Raw genomic sequence first — 17,606 nt, forward strand, 5'->3', positions numbered from 1 at the left:
AATATCGCTCGCACACAATGGCCCAACCACGATGCAGCGTCTACGGTTTTTCATTCCGGCTATTGTAATCTAATAATAGCCCTGCAGAGCCCCCACAACCCAGCGCTGGCCGTATTGTGTGCTCTCACTATCCACCTCCCCATCGGAGAGCTATTTAAAGTGCAAAACTAGCCAAGCTTCTCTTTGAACGTCAGCTCAGTACGGGAAGTTAGAGGTAACGCAGTCTTTGAGATCGCTGGATTTTTAAAACTCTACCTGCAAATTAAGTAATGCAGAGTGGATCTCGCATTTAAAAAGAGGAGTGGAGGAAAATCTTGCTCAGAGAAAGGCACCAGTGCAGGTCTGGAAAGCTGCACGTGGCAACACGTGTGTCCGTAAAGCAGCACTTTGCCACCAGGAGCTGGCTGCCGCTGTGCCCAGGTCACCGCCACCTTCAACCTGGGTAAGGTTTTAAGGAGTGTCCATGATAAATAAAGGCAGAGAACTACGGAAGGGAGACCGCACAGTGAACTGCCCTCGTACGGTAAATATATCCCAACTCCAAGCACTGCCTCCTAGTATACTTGCAATAAGCCTGCAAGTCAGTAATTTTCTATCGAATTATCTGAAAAGATTTGTAGATGTACTAAAATCCTGCTATATTCTCTGATTCAGCATCATACCTATGCTGACAAAGATGACGGGTACTAACTAAATCAGGCAAAATCATACAGCGTGTCAGTCACAGAAGCTGAAATCAGAAGCCACGGCTGCGCCTCTGCTTTCCAAGAACAAGACGACACTAGCTCACCTCCACCATTTGTAAGGAAGTCAAAATATATCAAAACCAGTAGGCACATAGTGGGAATGAATGCCATTGCCTAGGGATACTGCATACATCTCAGCACTACTTCATAATTATTTATGAAGTAATACTCCATTCACAAAATAAAGCTAGGTACTTGGGCTATTTCTATAAATATTAAATTTTTTTAATTTGTAATTGACACAGAAATATCAGCCTTTAAAGAAAAAACACGTTACTTAAGCCCCAGGAGCCCCATCACAGCCTCAGCCCTAGTAAGACCATCTGCAGAAACCCAAGGCAGAGTTTCTTCTTCTATCTGCAGCCGCCCAGAGCCAAAAGCTCCTCCCAGCTCCAATCTGGGTCCAGAGGAGCAGAAAAGTGATTCATCCTCCCACTCTCCATCCAGTCTCCTGCTTCTCCGCCAGAGCTGCCAGGAGGAGCCGGAGCCCACCACCTTTGGCAGCGTGGTGCGATCCATCACGGAGACAGGAGCCACTCCCCGCTCTTCTGACAGTGTGAACATTTGGTGACATTTCGATTGCTACAAGCAGGGAATGAATTTGAATCGGGACCTAAAAAAGATGCAGGTTGACTCATCCACACTGACTTCTCACTCATTAAAATAATTTTACTTGTTCCCAGTTTGCAGCTCGCTACATATGAACACTATCTTAAAGAAAATACAATTGAGGAACCCTTTAGCAAGCACAGGAAAAAGCCAGCCCCCAAAAGTGAACTCACTGATACCCAGCGCTCTTCCACTCACCGGACTTCTCACTTCATCTAGAACAACACTGCCAAGAGGAGAGAATTGAAACTAACCTCTATCCAAAACAAAATGACAGCAATTAAGCCGTAAACAAGTTGCTTGGCTTGATAAAAATGAGTTCAAGCCCTGAGCTTCTGGTATTCAATGGTGTTTTTAAGTCTTCCTAGGGAGGAATCACCACTTGCTGTTAAAACTCTCCCAAGGCCTGAGTGGATGGTCACAGAAGTGATGTACAAAAAATCTGCATCTAGCTGAGCAAAAGAACTAAAATTAACCCCCCCAAAAACCCACACCAGAAATTTTATAGTAGGTGTATAAAAATATTAACTTAGGCAATGAAAGAAACACAGTCTGCACTATTAGTTTATTTAGACTAACCACATTATTAACTAATTTGCCATCAGTAATAATAGACATACCCACTGTCACCACTATGCAGAGAACATCCATTTTGTAAAACGTGTTAGTATGAACAGCCTAACCTCAAACCAAGCTAAGGCACGTAGAAAATGAAATCACCGAAGAGCCAGGCACTTGCTAAAATTTTAAGTCCACCCTAATTACCAACTAGGCAAAGCGGATTTTTCCTTCCTCCTGACACACTCTTCCCCTTCCCCAAACACGTCTGATTGCTTTGTATCTTTTTCCTTGTCCATGCTGCTCCCAACTGACAAGAAAAAAGAAAGTACCAACACCTTCATCTGGATTAACAGCATTTGGGAACATTGAGAAAGCTTCCTAAAAATGCAGCTTCTGACACGAGCAGGCCCCACAGCGGCCCCCTGACCCTTCTCTTGCTGGACAAAATCAATGGGTCAGAAAGCAAGAGGCGATTCCCAGCACTGTGCCTTAAAACCAAGGAGAAGGTCTCGGCAGCACAGGCGCTGTTCTGTTTGCTCTGGCACAGCCCCGCTTCACCACAAACACAAAAAAGACATCCCCTGGGACAGAGAGAGTCCACCCCAGGGAACCAGAGCACTTCATACTCAAGAAAAGGACAGGGAGTCGGGCCCCAAATAGTTTGCCATGACAAGCGTTTCCTGCTTGCTCTACCACCAAGAGAAATATTTAACGTTCACAGACTTTCCTATATTTAAACCGAGAATCTTCACAAAGCTCTGAAGTTCAGCTTCGGTGGGAACAGTGAAGGTTTGCTTCAACACTAAGTATTTCTCAACGGACTTAGGAAAGTGTCAACAAAACCCCAGTACAAGAGGCAGCAAAACGAGCATCTTTCAATATTCCCAACTGGCCACTCTTCTTGTCAGCTTAAAGATTTAAAAATTTTAAAATACAAATTTGACATCTAGGACTGGCAATCTAGTATCTTTGCCAGCACTAAAGTTCGCATAAGCCTTTAACTCCTAAAAATAAACCTTAAAGAAAACATTCATTCAAGACTCAATCCCAGTGGACCAAAAAGAACTTTGGAAGAATCATAAAAAAACTGGCACTTAAAATAGCAAACCTGTTTATTTGTGTTAGGAAATTTCAGGGGAGTGTTTATTTCCTACTTATTACCCAAACCATTTCCCAATGGCAGAAGTCAGGGAGGAAGAAAATAGAACGGAGAAAGGAGTCAAAAGAGGAGATACCTACAGACACATTGCAGCTACCGGACAAACCAGTTCAAGGCTACAAACTTTGAGTCATTCATGGAATTGTTTTTGACTGCTCTCGCAGTAAACTCTATGGAGTTTTATTTGAGCAGTGAGCTGTTTCCACTTGGACCAGTGAGTGTCTCCGGAGTCAACCCAACTCATTCAAAACAATGCTGGGATTTGGCACTCCATCACCTCCAAAAAACCAAACAAGAACAAAAAATAAAAAAGTAAAAACCCCACATATACAACTATGCAATTATCTGCTCTGTCTGAGTAACTTTTCTTAAAAAGAAGAGGCACATCCTCTCCAGCCACGCAGGCTGCAGAGCCAGACAGGAAAAGAAAAAAAAGAAAAAAAAAAAAACAGAAAAAAAAATAAAGTTCAGTGTTCAGTGTTCTCTCAACATGTTTCAAGATCTGTAACCGAATCCCATAAATCTCACTGGAGACCTTGATTTAGGTCATTTTGAGTAATTCACTACCCTTTCATCTTTTTACCTACTTTCAGTCTACTTGGAAGACAATGCCATTCAACTCTGCAAGATCTGCTGAAAGACCTAGTTCAGCAACCCAAAGAACACAGACTCCTCCAAACCGATGTGAATTCACAGCACCCAACGCAGGAGGATCCCTCTCCTCACCCGAGGGGAAAACAGCACCCGCAGAGCTCTGACACTGTCAGACCAGTCAAAATGCTAATTTACACTGGATGTTCTTCCAATGATCGTAAAACACGTAAAAGCTATTTGAATAGAAAATGGATGGAATTTTGAAGAGGAAAAAAAGTAAATTGTTATTAGATGCATGTTACAAATACACCTACAGTTATGCCCACAGTTATACCCAGAAATAATTTGCTTTATTTAGCTTCAAAGTAGACAAGGAGTAACATCTATAATGCTTAAAATAGGCTACAGGAAGTTTAAGAATCAGAGAATTCTGCAAAAGACAACACTGGCTTTTGGGCAGCTTTATTTTTTTAAATATCAGACATACAAGAGTTCTCAATTAGAAATATTATGTGTGATGTATTAACATCCTCACTTCCACTGATAGGCAAGAGGTCATTGCAACATCTTAAATCTACTTTCAGGTTTTAAGTGAAACAGGAGTTTAGAAAGTGACATAGTGATAAAGCATGAACTGTAAGAGACTTATGATACAGCTAAATAGCTCTTTAGCACATTGAACAGGATGGGTATTTTGTTTGGGCTACTTAAAAACAAACTCCCCTCTCCCAAATAAATAAATATTTCATACATTGAACGATAAAAAAATAAACATAAAAGAGCTTTCCACATATCTGATAAAAACCACTCTACGTAAAAGAAATGAGAACAACTGTGCCCTAAAAAGTTAATAGTCAACAGATTTTAATATTCTTGCAAAAGCTAAACGCATGCATAGTGAGGCTTCAGGGGGGATCTTTGTTTTGTTAACAAAATAAGCTCTGAAAGAGGCACACGACTAGATGCAAAAAAAGAAAAAGGAGGCGGGGAAAGAAAGGAACCTGTTCTCCTCGTACATCAGGGAGCCCTCAGCACAGAGAGTTGAATTTATTCTTACTATCGCTGTCAAAGATTCAAAGTAGCTCTGTAAGCACAGCGTCACCTTTCCACAACAGACAGCCCAAGCAAGGCCGGAGGAATACTGATTGCTTTTCAAAAAAATAACAATAAACAACCTTACTCTTCCCTATAGATACGTGCAGCCATCATCCTCTGCATCCACCTTTCCATGCAAGGTCTCAAAGCATCCTCCCTCTTGAAAGGAGAGGCAACAATAAATGAACTGATACATGTGTTTAAATAGTCAACATACAAATAACTCTTACAGCAAGGACAACAGCAAACAAGATCCAAAATCCTTAAACCAAAGGTAACAGCAAATTAGCAGCACTTTGATCCCAACCATAGCAGCAGGCTGTGCTGCGCTGGGTTCGGTAGAGGGTGGGGTATGAATGGGAACTATTTGCATGAAGCCAAATCATAAAACCACTGAAGCGATGCGAGTGAGCTGGAAGAGGCAACAGAGTACAGAGAAAATTATAGCTGATCTTTCAGCTTACAGCAAGTATGTATCATGGAACTTCACCAGGTACAGATGCTGCTTTCTGGAGAAACCTCCAGCAGCAGAAACACAACATACTCGTCCATTCCGTACGTGTTGGTCTGCCGATCGCACGCTCCTTCCCAAAATACCGACGGAGCCTTCTCCTGTGGTACTGTACTGCTCCTACCACGGGTGTTCCTGAAGCTCGAGCTAGAAACCAATCAGTAACAGTCAAGCACATTTATCAATCACAGCAAGAATGACCAACTGTTAGAGTATGTTAACCAGAAAATAACCTGACATTTCAGAACAAAATAAAACAAAAACAAACACCGAAAACAAAATAAAACCAAACCAAAACACTTTCTCATTCCCTGGCAACAGCTGTCACTGCTTTCAAGACGTAAAAGAGGACTCTACCTATCAGGATTTTCCAGAGGCCAGTGCCAGAATTTGTTCCCTTCTTTTAAATCTGAAACGAACTTACAACCTGAACTTCCGGGGGCATGTCGGCGGGGGGGAGGGGCTGCATTTTTAGCCAAAATTTCTGGGGAGAAAGAGTGAAAGGCGGAAATTAATGGATGCAAGCAGCCCTTTATAGCTATCTTCTGTCAAGTTCTTTCTGATGGGGATGGGGGAAATAATTCGATTTAAAGCCTAAGTAAAGGTTAATTCCTTAAGTATGAAGGCAATGCACGTGGATATGTTTGGCATTAGACAACTGGGCTAAATAAAAGGATTTCTCTTACACTTTTGGGTAAAGTAGCTTATCATTACAGGCAGAAATTAATCATATAAGGGAAGGTAACAACAACATATGGATTGATAAAAGATCAAACCAACCTCAGAGAAAATACAGACAATCTGGACAGGAGAAGAGGACATGGAGGGAGGAAAGGCAATTTAGGAATCACTAACCAGCCTTCACACCACACAGAAAATCAAATCAACACTAAAGGGGTTCAAGAGTCAGCTCCAAGGGGTGCCTAGCCCAAGTTCTGAGTTTATCCAACAAGCCTGGTCAGCAGTGCTGACACCTTCGGTAATGTAGTAAGTTCCCTGCTAAGAAACCTTACACATTTGCTTCACATAGACAAAACTTCGAGTTGCAAACAGTTGGGCTAGATTAACCAGAAACTAGAAATGTCACAGCTGTGATTAACCCAATAGAGGTTAGTGTATTCAACCCTCTCCCAGCATGTGTGTGGGTGCTCTTCATCCATTTTTCCATTTTTTTCATTTCTATAGCACAGCTCATGGAAGCTCGCAAGAGCCAAAAAAAGAAAATGAAAAAAAAAAGAAAAGGAAACAGAACAAGAAGTATCCAGAGTTTTTAGACATTCAGCTCCAGGGGGAAAACACAAGAGTGCAATTTCATTCATAGCAAGTTAAGTTTCCATCCAAACATCATTACTGTATCCTGTGACCTCTGTAGTGTTGCATTTGTTCCTCCCTCCATACAGCACAGAAACCCTTTCCCCCTCCCTTTTCCAGCTGCACACTTTTAAGTCGCTTACTGGCAAAGTCTTTTGTTCATATTTCAGCATCTTTCTGCAGCATTGGAGTCCGCCCTGTTGAGCTGGGACACAGTTGGGTACAAGCAGCCCACTATTCAGCCAAAATACTGGTGGTTTACCCTTTTTGGTTTTGTTTTTTTGTTTGGTTTGGGGTTTTTTTTTGTGCTTTTTGGTTGTTTTTTTTTTACAAGGGTAAATGGGATGAAGCAGGCTTCCTTCTTCAACAGACAGGGAGAGCACAGAAAAGTTAGGAAGAGTTACTTTCATTAAAGAGACCAAAGCAACACCAGGCTCCTTTCCAAAACCACTTCACAGAGATATTAATTTATTAAATTTCTGAATAACTGGTTATCGAACACAGAGGAAAAACCTCCCCAGGCTTGCTCAGAGCTCTGTACTTCTACATAAAACATTTCATATGCTATGGTTTGTCATTATCATTCATTAATATATCCACTGCACATTAACAAAAATAGAGACTTTTTTTTTTTCCACAGTAATAATGACTGCTTCTTATTTACATGTTTTCTGTCCTGAGCTTCCAAACTACTTCACGTGCGTCAGACAGGACTCTTCAAAACACACCTGTAATATACCTGCTTTATGGTCCATAGAGCTAAATTTACATCTACTGTTGACAAAAAAATAAAATAAATAAATAAGAGATCCCTGTCAGTGGATTTGCCAAATGCTCCAGTCGGGACAGCAACTCTTTCAGAGAACAGGCATGTCAGCATCGTAGTGAACTTCGCTCTGCCTTGCCTTAGCGCGGTGTGTCCGAATTCTGCTTTAAAGGTGTATGATACTGCTGTGGGTTTCCAAGAGGGTGGAAGAGCATCAGGTTTCTAGAAAGCTTCATTACTGGTCACGGATCAAAACTGTCTGGATGGGTATTTGCAATGCCATCAATAGCCTTAAGAGAAGTTAACCCTTCATAGTTGTGATTTCCAAGTAAAACACTTAAGACAGCCCAGCCCAGATGAACTGGGATGGAGGAAGGAGAATTGCTGTTTTCCAGCGAGCACACAACAGCCACCTTCTGCCTGTGGTTGCCACAGTCCTGCCCAAGGTGAGTAACTACAGCTGGTAGCTGAGGGGAGGTTTTTTTGACACATAATCCTGTCCCTATGTAAAATTTCTTCATATTTCAATAACAAGCAGTGCTAACGAAACATGCAAATTTTTTTTCTCTCTCCCTAAAAGCAAGAACAACACATGAAATGTGTTTTGGATACCAGGTACTCTTAGCAGTAGAATAGCAAGAGCACTGGCCCAGTGTTAACCTGCATAAAGAAAAGGATTTTGTGGAATTTCCCGTAACACCTAACTTCGTAAATTAAGTGCTAATGAGTAGGAGCACCCTCAAAGATACAAGAGTAATTCATCCCACTGTATTTAAACCTCATCCAACAGGCATCTTAAATATTCCCCAAATAAAGGCATAATTATATGTAACATTTCACGGCCCACAAAATTCCTTGAAATTGTCCATCAATTTGGTTTCCTCCTGCCCTGCATGGAGTGCTCCCTCCCTGCTGAGAAGGGGAACGAAGGGATCAATTAATGCCTGAATATAATGGGTGACACCGGGAAATGACAATCCCTACCTCATTTCATTCAGATCACTGAAGGGACAAAGAATTTCTGTGAAGGACTTACTACCACAAGCTGGGTTTCCCTTTAAGATTTCTCACTACTAAGCCTCCATCACCTGCAGACAGTATCGTATTTTATTATTGCAATATCCAGACACACTCTGAACAAAATTGAACGGGTTGGTGATTAAAACATCGGCATTCACCACATTATCTGCAGCACCGTCCTCACTATTTCTGGAAGTGGTGGAACAGGATGGATGGCAAATTGGGAGGGTGAGAAATGAGAAACAGAACGGCACCCCATCCATCATTACCAAGTCTCAAGCTGCAAATGCAAGGAGGAAAAAAAACCTTCCTGTGTTATAACAATAGCTTAAAGCCCTGTACTCTCCTTTGCTGAAGGGATCAATAATGATGTGACCAGCAGCTGAACAAATGCAGCTTTTCAGCCTTCCCTCGTTCCATGGGCATGCTGTGCAGAGGCTAAAAACCAAAGAAAATAGAAAAATATCTTTCTAAATAACCCCATTTGTGGAATAAGCCGAAGTTTGTGCTGCTAATCATCCCCTCCCTTTTCAGGTAGCAAATAAAAGCTACAGCAAGTAAAACACATTCAGTACCTTGTACAGTTTGCCTTAAGAAAACCCGCCAATGACACAGAACTGTTTTGATTGACTGAGGCTTAGGATCTTTGGTTAGAAAACAATCGATCCACTTGTTCAGAGAGAGCAGTTTAGCAATTCTGGCAGCTACAGGTCTGTCGGGAACAAACGCCCCTTCCTCGCGGGACCAGAGCCTGCCCCTGCGGTGGGACTGGATAGCTGTCCAAAGAAAGAGTCAGGGAGTAATTCCCAGGCAACAACTGATGTTATTTTAAGTAGATTCAATTTGCAAGCGCTCCCCATCTATAAATTGCATAGCTCCACGGCTTACTCTCTGCATGAAACCCGTTGTCCAATGACAGCGGTACAAAAACAAGCCAAAAAACCCTTCCCTATTTAAACGAAGGGAAGCCAAAAGGCTCTTCCTGGAAAGTCCTGCAATTAAAAACAAAAACAAAAACAAAAACAAAAACAAAAACAAAAACCAAAAAACAACTTCAAAATTAGTAGGACTGACCAAATCACCCAGCTGCAGCACTTCATGACTGCAGATTAAAATCCACTCTTGGTTTAGAGCTAATCCGTGTATTTGGCTCCTTCTCAAGAGTCAAAAAGCCTGGAGCTGCTTATGTGCCACAGGGTAAGGCAGCTCCCCTGGCCGAAGTCAGCTCATTTCCCAGAAATAAATGCAAAGCAAAAGTTGTTTCTGCGGCACGGTGAAAACACTTAAGACCTAAGAATTTACCCAAGAAATTTTACACCACATTTAGCAACACCTTGAGAGATAACATTGGAGAAAAAACGCTCATTAAAGGAGAGGGGGTAGCCCTGTGAATGTTTTGAGAATTTGCTGTTTGTAGTTTATGCCACAGATTTACTGCACCGGTCCGTGCAGCGTGCTGCAGCAGACAAAAAGGTGCACACTAGATTAAATCACATGGCTGTGCAAGAGCGTAGCAGCTGAGATTTACACCCCGGCACAGCTCCCATTTACATTTATACTTGCTTCCATTTCTGCTGCCTTGCTTCGTTAAAGAACGGCACACGCTGGGCTCGTTTCTCCCAACGCGCGCATCCTCACTGCCCACTGCCATCCTAACATCATGCCCACCCTTCTTCTGAGTGCAAGCAGCGCTCCCAAATAGCTCTACCTCTTGTAAACATATGATCCTTTTACATTCAGAATTGCAGAGGAAATGATTATGGTACCTGTTGTTTGTTTGTTTGTTTGTTTTAATTCCCGGCCCCTTACTTTTTTCCCAAGCAATGATTAACTCTCACCGTATCAACTGAAAGCAAAATGACTGGGTCAGAAGCTTTAGAGTTTAACAACAGTAAATAGCTACTTTGATGGCAAAAAAAAATTATTTTAAATGGTTCAAATGCATTTGCAGCATCTGCTTGGAAAATACCAGCTGAGCTTCCTTGACACAGTTACTCTATATCCACATGTGTTTTCTGACTTTAAGCACTCACATCAAGAGTTTCGCTGACCACTACCTAGAGATTTCACAAAAAGAAGGTCCCGTTTTGTCTTTTGTAATATTGCTCTTTTGGAAGAAAAGGAGAAAGAGAAAGTAGAAATGAAGAATGGTCTCTAATGATGGAATTACAGGGAAGTCAAGACCCCATCTCCCATTTTCTCCCATACTTTTTTATCCCTCAGGAAATCAAACCATAACTCTGCATTTGCTTCCATTGCCAACAAAACATTGCCAGTATTCAGAGAGCAGGACTCCCATGATGTTGTAGAAATTCTCAAAAAGAAAGCATGAAATCTGCAAAAGTCATACAGAAGTGAACTAAATAAAGTCGTAAGTAATGAATATCAACTGTGCATGGCATAGCGAAAGCTATTCAAAAGAACATGTGTTTAAACATACTTTCCATCTCAACAAAGGTTTAGATTTTTCACTCTTCATAAAGACAGCTGAAAAAGTTGACCAGGCAAATAGGTTCTTCCAAGTAAATTCCCCAAATGGGCAAAAATTAGTAAGCATTAAAAAAAAAAAAAAGAAAAAGAAAAATCAAGTCTTTTAACTAACAGAAAAAGGGAAAGATACTAATGTGTACCCTTACCACGAAAGGAAATCATTCGGAGCTAAGGAAAAATTGTTGTGGGGCTCCCTTAGTTGGGAGTCAGGGAAAACTGGCTATCACTACTAAACTTTTTATAGAAACCCTACTGGAGTTACACTGGCAATTCCTTCTGCTTTTGGAAGAAACTGCAACACTTAAGTGGACTGAGGTCTTTTGGTCAGCCTTGTAATACGGGATAAATCTGCAACAGAGGGATTTTGGAGATGGAGAGGAAAGAAGGAAGACTCTGCATTCTTTCACCTCTTCCCGTCCTCGTTAACAATCCATTAGCAGGAAGTGTACATAGGACAAAAAGAAATATAAACTATTGCTGTAACATCAAACCAATCTCCCAACAGCCCCTTCCCCCTTTCTGGCAGCAGGCTGCTTCGTTGGCCCAATCCAGCTCCAAAACTCAAGGGATTAGCACTATCAAGAACTGCAGAAAAACAGATGATCCTACAGCAATTCCATAGCCGGAGTTTGGAGCAAGTCATTGTTGCAAACAAATGGAATCACTTACACGCACAGAGTAATGATTAACTGTAAAAAAAAAAACAAAAAAAACCACACAACCCTTAAAAGGTAGTTTTACATTTTCAATGTAAATGGTAATCCAATATATACAAACTCAAATCTCAAAATTAAGAACTATTCCTCTCCACACATCAGGGTGCGTAACCAAAAAGTCTATTTACATGGTGTATGAACAGGCATTGCCAAAGAAATGGCCAAGAGCTCCGCCGTAACCCCCCAAAGCACACGCACGTGGTGCTAGGATCTGCAAGCAGCAATAGTGTGGAGTGATCAATGTGGTGAGTTGAACGGACACATGCACAAAAGAGAAATCATACCTATGTAACATCAACAGTAGCGAAACCCCCCCGGTGCACAGATTTAGCAGAATAATTTACAGTGATTTCAATTTATTGATCTAAAAATCAAAAGATAGCTCTACAAATAGCTGCTTTCTCAACAACCGCTGCATGTACAGCATTAACAAGAAAACTTTCAGCAGTTGAGAGGAATCCCAATTTTGTTTCAAATCACCACCAAAAGCATCACATTTCCCATCCCCAGCACTGCAGCTGCTGACCCAGGCACGGCTACTTCTGCAGTCTGTCACACAGAGGAGGTCTGTGCCACTCCTAAGAGTTTACCAGTATTAAAAACTGCCGACCATCACTCAAGGTACTCAGAAAATGTAGCGTACACACGAGATTTGTATGCGGGATTTAAGGCAAAAGATCACACTTAGCTCAAACCAACTATCAGCTGTTCAACCCAGGGAAGAAAAAGGGACTAATCTGAAATCTATCAGCAGTTTGGGGGAGATTAAAAAGAAAGTTTTAGACATTACAGTAGTCTGAATCTGAGAGCAGCTGGCAGGCTTGCCTAAGGTTCTTCTTACCAGGCACTTTCTCTCAGTTCAAGATGCACTCAGCTAAATAACCACGCAGCCACCTCTGCGCTGCGCCCGCTCCTGCTATAAACTACCTCATCTATTTTTCATATTCCTAGCGCTTTTTGGACTGTGCCGCAAGATCTGCAAGAGATGCATTTTAACCTTTGCTACAGACTACTCAAGGACAGAAGTGGTTTATGAACCCTCACTGTGTAAAAAATTTCAGTATTAAATTTCTGTAGCCCAAACCATGAAGCTATTTACTGAAGCTTTATACAAACTAATTAAATATAAGGCTCTCGTGGGACATGAGGAGAAAGAAAAGAAGAATTAAGAGATAAATCACTGGCTTTTCCTTCCTCAGCAAATGTACACTCCAATTTAATGCATTAAACCAAAAAACAGTCTGACAGTCCTTGGTTGGGCACAGATAGGCAGCATCCAAATCTCACATGGAACACACTGCACAGCATAAATTAATTATCTCTGCTTTACCGCAACTTGCACAAAGGAATTGGGAGAGACAATCCAGACAAGGGGATGAGCTTGAGATATCAAAGGCTCCATATGGAGACCACAGAATCTCACTTTCCAGCTTCACAGAACTCAATCTTTCTGAGCACATGGTACAAAAACTTATCAAAGCGGCACTTCCCTCCCCTGCTGACCCCATGTCATCTTGTCAGGAGAATTCCTACCGCATGACACGCAGCCATTTCAGAGTTTTCTCAAAGAGAAAAGCACTCTCAACAAGTCTTGCAAGAAGAGCCCACTGACACTGGCAACCTCTCCGCTCCTCACCAACAGCGCGAAACAGTCAAGCGCAGATGGCACAGCCACCCAACCAAATGAAAGGCAGACTTTGCCGCCTTCATCTAAATGCAAAAGACTCAAGGTCAATGCAGTTGTTGGGCAAAGCCACCCCGACTGCACGCCTCAGCAGGTTAATTCACTTCTGCAGAAGACAGCAAGTTTGTAATTGAACCTCCAGACACTACAGATCATAGGATCACTGGACAATTCAGGTTGGGGGGAGCTCAGGAGGTCATCCAGCCCAATCTCCGGTGGTCAGCTATAAGGTCAGACCAAGGCTGTATCCAGTCTGGTTCGAACAACCTCCAAGGATGGATGCACTGCACCAGCACCTCCAGACTGCAAAGCCCTCAACCACATGGCACAAGTCATTAGGAAGAAACATATTGCTCCCTCTGTGTCCCCTGGCCACTGCACAGAAAGTCTGATGTGTGAGAGGTAAAGTCTTCATCTTCAGAAATTCATTTCATCCTAATGTTGATCTCCCCCACCATTAGCTGCACGCACAAACCATGGAAAGAGCTAACTCCAACCCAAAAGAAGCAAAGAACTGGCTGTTGGAAGAAGACAAAAAATACCTACAGCTCAGGGCCATGGGAGAACACAAAGTTTCATTCATCAACACCCTGTCACCCACACACACCTTTTACAAGAAAAATTACCAAGTTCATTCAGCAACAGAAAACCAAAAATTTTGCATAACAATAATCTATTAACCATAACCCAACTATTCTTTAAATAGTTTTCGATAAACAACTTAAGACTATTAAATTTTTAAACAAAGCTCAATCATTCTATTAGTAATAAAGTGCTTAAGCACATGTTTGTGGATTAATGGATTTAAATGAAGCCTCTAAACACACTTCCCAACACACAGCCAGAATGGAGTGCAGAAAAAAAAACACGCTGTAGGTTTCTAAATGCCAGTAAAAAAAAAAAAATCTCAGAGTTTTCTCATCTGAGAAACAGATGATACCTTACAATTTATGCAGCACACCAACACCTGAGTCATCTCACTCCCACAGCGACTGCTTCATGGCATCATTTCACAACACAAGAGAAGAGATACCAAATACTCCGTAACCAGAGTTAACACCATTTCTATGCCGTTCCCACAGCTAAAGTCAGAATTTGATCAGGACACCAAAATATTTATGTAATGGTATGTTTAATGACTATGCACCACCACACTTTTGGGTTTATGCATGTCTTTAGTACCATCTCATCTTCCCACTGTGTCAGAGACCAGCACACCTCTGGAATTAGAGAGGCGAGAGGTTGTACCGGTCATGAGTTTTCCTATAGAACCAAACCACTATCCAACTCAGAACCAAGGTATCTGTGAGACGTAAAGCAAGTTTCGTGACATTTTAAGAAGAGCTTGTAACTTCAAAATCTCCCCCCAAACTCAATATCGAAAAGCAGAGGGATGACGATCCGCATTGTCAAAGCAGCTCATGACGGGCTGAAGTCAGGTGGAGAAGGGAAGCTCCCTGCCCGACTTTGGAACAAACGAGGTGATGGGGCAGATGATCGTTACTGCGCTGTCATGGGCATTTTTGAGCTGTTTGGCCCATCTACACCTCCCTTCTCGAGGAAAGGGCAGGAGATGGATTAGCACCTTCCATCAGCCACTTCTGGAGTCCCCAGCGCAGGGAAAGCTGAACTGTGAGTGGGATGACTATCCCAAGGCAAACTCATAGCTGTCCTTGCCACTAATTCAGGAAGGAAACCCCCTTCTCCCAGCTCCTCGTGATCCATTGACACAGTTCCACTCTTCTTAACCTCACGTATTTAAGATAGGAACACTTTATAAGGCAAAAAGCAAAAAAAATCTATATGCCATGACAATTCCCTTTTGGGACCACATTTACAGCTGAATTGACAGGTCCCTGCATAAGGACCTGAAGAGGTGAACGGAATTTTGGCAGTAATGGTCTCTGCGCACAGGGAAGGCTCCTTTCCATTTTACCCACTCTTATTGGTCTGTTTTTTTGAAAAGGAAAGGACAGATTTCTTTTTTAATGCATGAAAGAACTGAGAGGTGAGAAGATGTGCTTTACTAATTCTAAAGCCTTGTTTCCTACTATTGCATCCAATTCACAAATATTGTGACTACAAACTCATATATATCACGCACATTTTGATGGGGTAAATAATGAAAGAACATACAAGCCTCTAATTTTACACTGACTTCAATTCCCATTTCCATCAAAGACAGATAGAAAACAGGAATAGAAACTAAACTAGTAAAAAAGAAACATGCTATTCTCCATTTCTAACTTTAAGAACCCAAAATTAAAAAAAAAAAAAATTCAAAATAAACTCCTACCCAGCTTTATGTTTGGTCAGATAAGCATTTTTAACATAAATGTCAAAACTACTTGTAGGTACAGAGTATTAGGGTCAGTGTAGGACATCCACCTTGTAGAAGAACATGTTTTAATGATTTGCAACCAGTGAGTAGCCCCCCCAGTAGGAAAAATAACTAAGTACATAATTGCAAAACAATATTTTAATTGTCAGTTTTAATCTAGGTTTCCTACTCAGATTTAAATCACATTTTTTAAATCGCATTGATTTAACTCAATCAACCCTGCCCGAAGGCCATCTTTCCTGCCTGCTATGAGCATACCAAGCAAGTTTTAACCAATTAGATAAATCACTAAATCTCATAACTTCCTAACAGCAATACATCAAGCCATACACAAGCCACAATTATTTTTTTAAATAGGCGTTATCTTGAAAACTTTACAAAAATAAGAAGCTAAGTAGACATTTCACCATCCCTTTTTTTTTTAACCTAGGGCACATGATAGCCTGAAACCCAGCCAACTGAATTCTGCAGAAGACATGCACGATCGTTGCAAATATGCCTCTGACTCTTTATTGCCTTCCTTACGACAATGGGAATAACACTGATGGCATTAGTTTTATTCATTTATATATGTCTGCATATATGTGCATGTATACCCACACACACGCTGCAACCTTAAGGTGTTACACTCAAGAGCACAGTAAGAAAAAACAGGCAGTAATATTATGGGCTCACCAAGAGCAAAACCCTGAATAATGGAACTTTCTAGCACAAACAGCTTTACAGGGACCCTCAGCACAGTCCCTGTTACCATCAGTGGAAATATGCTCTTCTGACACCACACAGATTTTTAAGATTCCCGTGATAGGAGGAGGATTAAAAAGCAATTAAGTGGCTCTCATATTTCAAACGCAAAGCCGTATTTTAGAACGGCAGACACAAAAATATGGATCTCTCAGAACTCAAAGATTTGTTATATTCCATAAAAAAGTCCTTACCGTGATACCTTAAAATGGCAATACCATAATAGTAGGAACGTACCCCATGGGGGCGAGAAAAAGCATTGCAAACCTGATCCAGCATTGTATTACGAAAAAGCCCTGCAAATTCCAAGCAATCTGCAAATGATTTCCCCCTTCCCCACCCAAACATCTACTGCAAACTCCTACAATTGCAAGTCAGGACTGCAGTAGCAAAAGAGACGAAAATAAAACCATTCCTACCTTTAACTTGAGTGTCATATTCAGCTATGATCTCCTTATCCTTTTTGAATTTTGCTGGCGACGTCATGTTTTCTTTTCCAAAAAAGATTAACCTCAAAACAGATCCACCAGAAGACGAGATATAAATGCAATTTCACTCCTCTCAATGTGTTGCCTTTATTTTCCGCTTGTCCTCCCCCCCCCACAAAAAGGAAAAAAAAATAGTATCAGTCCATGGAGAGAGGGTGTGAGCTGGAGCACGGCAGCAGCAAAATGCAGATGTTAAGAGATCAGTGGATGGAAGAGGCAGCAGTTTTGTCTCCCTGCACCAAAACCTTTAGCAGCAGCATCAGACTAGCGAGATCCTGCAGCCCCCAAAGGCTCTTCCTGATTGCTAACGTTAATAGCACAGCCAGGGAGTGGAAGTCCTTCCGCACAACATGTTTTGTGTGGGTTTGGTTTGCCTTTTCTTTTTTTTTTTTTTTAATGGGCTCAGAGATGATGCAAATCAAATCCCCAAATGAGAACAGGAACGGAGGACAAGAAGCCGTTTTCTTTGGTTTGCTTGCCTGCAAATGCAAAGGAAAAAAAAAAAAAAAAGGAAAAATATATATATTTAGAAAATTACAGCTTGCAGCCAGCAGTCACACACCACGCAGCAGCCAAAATTTGTGATTGAAAGAAAAGCTGCCCTGACATTGCAAATCGTCCTTTAGGCAGCAGCGTGAGGGTAAGAAGGCAGGGCGGGCAGGTAACCCAGGGAAAACGCCTACACGGCAGCCAGCCCCACGGCGGGTGGGGGGAAGGAGGGAGACAGAGGGGGGCTCACTGGGAAAGGGGGGTCCCCATGAGGGATGGGGG

General features: G+C 41.8%; 1 protein-coding gene across 2 annotated transcripts in view; it reads right to left on the reverse strand.

The window, feature by feature from the left end:
• SRGAP2 (SLIT-ROBO Rho GTPase activating protein 2) overlaps positions 1–16,833 on the reverse strand; it is a 105,131-nt gene extending 88,298 nt beyond the window's left edge. For both annotated transcript variants that reach the window (XM_009888209.1, XM_009888208.1), the window contains exon 1: positions 16,767–16,833. In XM_009888209.1, the coding sequence (XP_009886511.1) occupies positions 16,767–16,833 (67 nt within the window). The remainder of the gene's footprint in view (positions 1–16,766) is intronic.
• Between the last annotated feature and the right edge of the window lie 773 nt (positions 16,834–17,606).

Source organism: Charadrius vociferus, unplaced genomic scaffold (genome assembly GCF_000708025.1).
Source record: "Charadrius vociferus isolate BGI_N301 unplaced genomic scaffold, ASM70802v2 scaffold266, whole genome shotgun sequence".
NCBI classification, from domain to species: Eukaryota; Metazoa; Chordata; class Aves; order Charadriiformes; family Charadriidae; genus Charadrius; species Charadrius vociferus.